General features: G+C 28.8%; 1 protein-coding gene across 1 annotated transcript; it reads right to left on the bottom strand.

The window, feature by feature from the left end:
- Positions 1-274: 274 nt before the first annotated feature.
- On the bottom strand, positions 275-4,138 carry LOC123206222 (amino acid permease 3-like). The gene is made up of 6 exons (XM_044623376.1): positions 4,039-4,138; positions 3,353-3,595; positions 3,146-3,239; positions 2,834-3,054; positions 2,580-2,719; positions 275-928 (listed from the first exon to the last, which is right to left on the bottom strand). The coding sequence occupies exons 1-6, from the start codon at positions 4,136-4,138 to the stop codon at positions 275-277; spliced, it is 1,452 nt and encodes a 483-aa protein (XP_044479311.1).
- Positions 4,139-7,400: the final 3,262 nt, after the last annotated feature.

Here is a 7,400-nt window from a genome sequence, read left to right as displayed (position 1 = left end):
TTATCGAAATATTATATTATTTCACAAACTAAATAAATTAATACTAGTAATAAAATATAGATTATTAGAATAATAATAAATTACTCAACCAAACAACCCTTAATTTGTTTCATTTATTGAACACTAACTTTTTTTTTTTTAAATTACAGTATGCTAAACATTTAACTGTTTTCGTAACAACTGATAATTTCTTCAACATATAATTAAGACTAATTCTTTTAGGAGTCACAAGCTTAATTATATATTGTCTTTGAAAAAGCGTGATGAATGGCGATCAGGTAGCAAACTTGAAAGGCTTAAAAGTCTGGAGGTCAAGAACAAATCCTGCAATAGAGCCCATGCCAGCAGCAATGCTAATAATGAAGCAGGCAAAACTTAGGATTTGGAGGCAAATCCAATTTGTACTCCATTTCTGTATTTTCTTTTCCCTTATGTACATCTCAACAGGAAAGTAGACTGTGAATGGCCAAAACCCTAAGGCCCCAAGGAGACCAACCCCATTGTTGAAGAACGGAAGGAGCATTGAAATCACACTGGTTATAGTCACGAAAATTGTCCTCCAAACCAAGCGAGACAAATTTAGTTTGTATCTCCTAAATCCAGGTATTAGGATTTGAATCTCTTTGGTGATAAGCATATTAGACGGGAATCTATTAGAAGCTTCTTTTTCAATGAATGTGAAGAGGGGTTGGCAGTAAATTTGGTATGCTCCAATGAGGTGAATAACTATGGCTACTTTGGCGATCTCTAGAAGCCAAAATGGTTGATCAAATCCTAAACCAGTGAGGAGATTTTCAGGCAATAAGTCTCCAAAAGCAGCGTAACCAAAGCAGCCATAGAGCATGTAGATTAATGTTGTTAATCCAACACTTATTACTGATGCCTTCTTCATTGTCTTGGCTTCTAAGCTTGGAGACTTGATCGTCTCCTGAAATCACACAAGTTGTTAATTTAGTTCACTTTATAGGTTATAGCAAAAAAATTTCCAAGAGATGCTATTAACATTCACTAATTCCCTTAAGAGAATATTAAATAACTTCTCTTCCTTGCAATATTTAATCTGTAATACAAAAAAAAAAAAAAGAATGCTTAAATCTTTATTTCATGAAATAGTTAATTATCTGTTGATGATAATAAAACTATGTATATAATTAATAAACAAAAACTTAAGTACAAACAATAACGTATTATTATGTGATGAATGAATTTTGAATTAGAGGTAAAATAATATCTGATCAAATAGTTATATATTATTATTTGTATTCAACTTTATGTACGTAATGCTACTCATCAGCTAGATTAAAAAACTGATGAAATGCTTTTAAAGCAAAAGATAAATCAAAATTTGGTATTGAGATAATGAGAAGTTAATGGTATAATTATTATTAATCTCAACAATAAAATTAGGATTAATGTTATGTGTGCAAGCAATGTGTATAAATAATTACATGTCACCATATAATTAGATAGTTTTAAATTAGAAATAAAACAATATCAAATTATATAATGATTGTCATTATTTGTATTGTAAAATTATATGTATATACTTTTAAGTACATAATTGAGTATATAGATGATATGTGATTATACAATTGTCTGTTACTTTATTTTTAATTCAAAATTACTTAATCATATAATGACGTATAATCTATGTATCTAATTATATATTCAAGAGTGTGCAAAAAACATCACTCTAATCTCAATAAAGTACTTGAAGCCATGCACCAATAATTGAAAGAATTTTATAGATGCTATTTAGGGGTGTACATGATTTGATTTGGTGTAATTTAAAAGATTTTTTCAAACTAAATTGAAAAAACGGTTTGAAATTTGTTCAAATCAAACTAAACCATTTTAGGTTTCAAATCAAACCAAATTGAAAAAAATATAGTTTGCTCTAGTTTGGATTACGGTTTAAATATATTAAAATCATTTATTTCTAAATATACAATATTTAATAAAATTAATTGAATTATAGTTTGCTAGAATATAATATAAACATATAAAATAAATATGAAATATATATACAATATACATGTAAAAAAATGACAAAATAAAAAAAAATATTATACATCTAATTGCTTATTGAAAAATTATATTAAATATAGTTTTATCTATTAAATCATATTTTTTAAGCAATTTGGTTCAATTTTACTATTTGCATCGAATTATACATACCTCTAACATCATTAGTTTTAAACAACATGAGTCATGAAAGAATCCCGTATATATATTAAATTATTTTGAGTACATGTAGAATTAAATTTTATATGAGATTCATTAAAGGCTAAAACTTCAAATATGATAAATATGTGGAGGGGTATGAATATTATCTTTTCCTTATAGTGCGAGATTCCAATTCTTTCTTTCTTTCTTTTTAAATTGTTTTTGGTAATATTAAAAATAATAAAACTATAGGTAATCAATTTTGGATACTCAAATAATGTATGATTATATGATTTTGGTGATTTTGAATTAAAAATAACGTAACACCTAATCATATAATTACACATTATATTGAATACTCAAAATTGGTTTCATATCATTGTTCTAATAAAAAAGAAGCAATAAGATATTACATGTATTTCAATTAAGATGATGTAGTAAGAATACGCATATGCAATAACTCCAATTGCATGGAAGACCCTCCATATCTTTTGGGTCTCAGTAACAGTGCCAATGCTTATACCAGTTGGACTTCCCATGAATTTCCCAGTTACTGGTAATTAAAGAGAGAAAAAAACCCTAGTCAGCTGTGCATGGACTAGAAATGAACTCCAACTTAGTTGAAATTTGTAACAATATATTAACATATAAAGCTATATGTAATTACCTGCAACTTTAGCAACACTGAGACCAAGACCAATCATTGAGTAAGTAAGGGATGTGACCGCGGTTACCATTACTGTAACCCACCTTAACTTTCCAAATTCATAAATTTGAGCAAAAAAAATTTGTATTACACCAAAAATAACCACACATAGGTTGCGATTCATGTGGTATTCACCGCCGTTGTCACCACCACTGTGAAACCACTTTGACCATTGGATAGCACTGATTGACAAAAAATTAGTAGACTCATCAGTCATTACCAAATAAGTACAAGAATTAAAATATACAGAGAAAAGGAAAATATAGAACCCACTTTAAGCTTGCAGATGATTCTGTAGTGTAGCCACTGGCAACTCCAAAAAGGCTTGTGTAATAAACAACTCTACTTATCTCGAACCGAATCCCATCTGAGAAAAGTACGTAAGAAGTTAAAAATAAGGTATCAAATGTCATGACTTTGCTTAATAGTAACAAAAAGTATGTCAATTTGTTAATATATTTACTGAAGTGAAAAATTTACCAAGCTCCGATTGGAAAATGTCCATGTAAGTGTAGTTTCTTTCCCGGGTGGCAGGTTTCCCAGAATGGAGACAAACCGCATAAGCGAAAAGAGTAAAAGTGTAGCATGTGACAAGAGAGAAAAAGAGCATGACAATTGGTCCAAAGATCCACCCAAGCTGAGCTGTGGCCCAAGCCAATGACAAAACTCCAGATCCTATAAGAGCCGTTATTATGTGAGCACTCGCAGCCCACACAGCAGTTCCTAGTTAGGAAACATAATATTATTAACAGAAAAATATATATATATATATACATAGATATACATATACATATATACATATACATATACATATACATATATACATATACGTATACGTATACATATATACATATACGTATACGTATACGTATACATATACATATATATATATATATATATATATATATATATATATATATATATATATATATATATATATATATATATATATATATATATATATATATATATATATATGTATATGTATACATATGCGTATATATATGTATATGTATACGTATACGTATACATATATACATATACGTATACGTATACATATACATATATATACGTATACGTATACATATATATATATATATATATATATATATATATATATATACTTTTAATGGCGTTAAGAAACTAGGCTTAAGAAACAAAGCTACCAGTTGGCTTGAGAGGACCATCATCATAGGAGGAATTGGAGCGGCCTTGACGATCCAAGTCAATGGACACTTGGTTCTGATTAGCAGTTTTGTCACCCATCTTTATCAGTAAAACGGAAACACAGAAAATAAATAAATAAAAAATAAGAAAGCCTTTTTGAGAAACGACCCTAGTGCTAAATTGTATAATCTCAAAGTCTGTTCAGTACCATAAATGAAATCAAAGACAAGCTTTAAGAGAAGTACCTTATATATGTCCACCCTTTCTTGTTTGTGTATAATGCTTCACTGCAGCTTTGGAAGCTCGATCGGCTTTTAAGGAATTAGAAGTGACTATGAGTTCATTTATATAGCAAGCTTAAGAGTCGACATCCTGCATGCTGAAGGGAAGCATCAAGCCAACTTCATTGAAATCCGTTGAAAGAAAGACTTGGGACGGTGGTGTTTTGGAATCGTACTTTCCACCAGTGGAAGGAAATTACGTAAAGCCTTATGTAATGGTGCATTGATCATCAAATCTGCGTAATTAATTAGATTATACATTCTAGCAAATTGATGGTTATTGGGATAAAAATTTCCACCCTTCAAATTTTAAAGCAGTACGAAAAGCAAGCACTATCTTCTTTAGCTAATACCGATTTGTAAGCTTAATTTCTACAAGTAATTGAGAACATTTTTTTTCTTTTTCAAAGGTGACGCTTTGTTGTTCTCGATTAATTAATTATTTTTATTTTTTTCGAAGAAATTAACAGATTTAATTGAAAAAAAATTATCTATAACTTCGATTGATAATGTATTCAAAAGTGATCACTATATAATTGAGTGGTTTATATTTAATTTTCAACTATCTAATCATATAATGATACGTCATTATTTATACACAATATTGTGCACATAACATTACTCAATCTCTATAAATTATAATTGCATGATACAGTGTTATGAACCCAAGAAATAAAAAATTGGAAATCATATGACAATTACAAGAAATTAAAATGAAAATTAATTATACTTTTAGAATAGTGGGATCAAATTATAAAATAAGGAGTGATACTATATACACTTATAACAAATGTCAATTTGGATATCAATGATGATGTATTACTACGTGATTAGATATTACTTTATTATTAATTTAAAATTATTTAATTAAAATATTATCATACGTGCTCAAATTAGTACTCATTAGTTGTTTAAGTAGGGTAATAATTCTCACTCGTCTCTTTTGGGTTCAACATTTCATTGTCGTTGAATCACACAAATCTTGAGCTCTATCGACGTTAAAAGAGTAAATGACATTTTTCCACACAAGATTTGACCCAAAACACTTTCCACCCCTTGATAACAAAAAATTGTACTTTGTGTTGATATACAACATGTTACCACATTATTAAGTATCACTATTATTCATTTATCACAATAGAATGTTAATTGAGCATATATTATTTATTCATTTATCCATTTTGTTATTATTATTCTTTGGTAAGTATCGGTAAGATTGTGTAAGGCCTAGGTGTCCAAGCCCATCATCTTGTTCAAAATTTCAATTGACAAATCTCAAGCTTAACTCCACTTTTCAAAAAAAGGATTCAAATATTGTGAGGATCAAATAGAAAGAAGAAAATATTTTCAAAAAATCACAGGCCCCATCCTGAGCATTATCCAGAATATTTGAATTGAAGGAATATTAAAAGCAGATGGAAGAGAAAGAGGTGGCGGAGAAGAAAAGAGGAAGGAGAAGAAGATAAAGAAGGAGGAGGAGAAGAAGAAGCAAGAGAGATGGTATAATGGGGTAGTACGACACTTTAATTCTTTGCATCTATGTCAAAATCATTTTCCTTTGACCGCTTTAAATTTTAGGTGAGAAGATGTAAGTCAAATAGAAAATGTAATTCACGCGTGTTAAAAATTCCTAAGGCTCTCGAGCTCAATCATAAAGAACCATTTAGGCAACTTTATGTAGTTTCTATAACTGTTGCAAAGACAACTTTCTTCAGTGCATGAGAATAAGCACAATTCAAATAAGTGCATTAATGGAAGTACAAGCTTTGTGCAAATTAATCAACTAAACTTCATTTTTATTTTTTAAACTAATTCATTCATACATATGTGGATCGAAAAAGAAGTTCTTTAATTTCGTATTCTTTCCTGTACTTGCATTTTCCTCAAAATCATAAACTTATTTATTATATTTTCCTTTCAAAAATAATTTCTCCATTTTTAATTCAACTGGTGACTGATTCTCAAACATATGTACACTTTTAATTAATTATATTAATCACAACGCATTCACTCATGCTTATTCCTAGACATAACGAATTATTGGGTGCCAAAAGAAAACGAATTCTATTCTTACGACACCTGCACCTAAGCGCAATCAGCTAGAAAACCTACTTTGGATAACAACCAAACACATTTTAAATATATAGTAAGATTCTAATTCTATAACGAGTAATGTAGCTGCCATTATCTATAATAAAATAAGTAAATAATTTTTTCCCAATTAATCTAATGTAAACATGTAAATTACCACGATACATAATTAAGATCCTAATTTTATAAATAGAACTATTGCATTATAAATTAGACCAAAAGACTTATTATCATCCAAGGTTTAGCCCATTATTAAACTCTCATTTGCTAAATTTCAAAAATCTAAATATCTATCCGTCGATTGTTAAAGTTAATAAAATTCGTTAGCATTAAAGGTATAATTGTTATTTAACTAATAATATTAAAAAAATAAAATATTTAAAAACTAACAATTCCTCTTAACCTAAATTTTGAAGAGCTGACAACGAAGACAAATTGGCTCTTCATCTTCGTCCAAAATGAATCCACAAAGGTGATTCTAGAGAAGATGGGTTGTCATGAGTGACAAAAAGCGTCAGAGAAAGAATGTTGCATGTCTCAAGCTAAGAAGGTGGCTGAAGCGGATAAAGAAGGCTGTCAAAAAATGTGTTGCCCTTTTGAGTTAACCCTAACTGTAGGGAAAATGTAACTTTTCAAAACTTAAGTTGAGGAAAAATTATTAGTTTTTAAAATTAAGGTAAGGAAATAAGATAAAAAATTATTATTTTCAATATTACTAGTTAAATGATAATTATATCCTTGATACTAACAGATTTTATTAACTTTAATGGCTGGTAGATAGGTATTTGAATTTTTGAAATTTAACATATAGGAGTTTGATAATGGGTGTTACATCTATTTACTTTAAAGCAATCATCATAGATCTCTCTTCATGTTTGAATAATTTGTCATCCTCACCGTCTTTGGAATTGATGAGAAAAAAATAATGATACAGATAGATACATAATGTAACACATCGATGTTTTAATTGAGTTCGACATAAGTTTTTG

Source organism: Mangifera indica, unplaced genomic scaffold, assembly GCF_011075055.1.
Source record: "Mangifera indica cultivar Alphonso unplaced genomic scaffold, CATAS_Mindica_2.1 Un_0028, whole genome shotgun sequence".
In the NCBI taxonomy this organism is placed as follows: Eukaryota; Viridiplantae; Streptophyta; class Magnoliopsida; order Sapindales; family Anacardiaceae; genus Mangifera; species Mangifera indica.
This window is presented reverse-complemented; position numbering and strand designations above follow the sequence as displayed.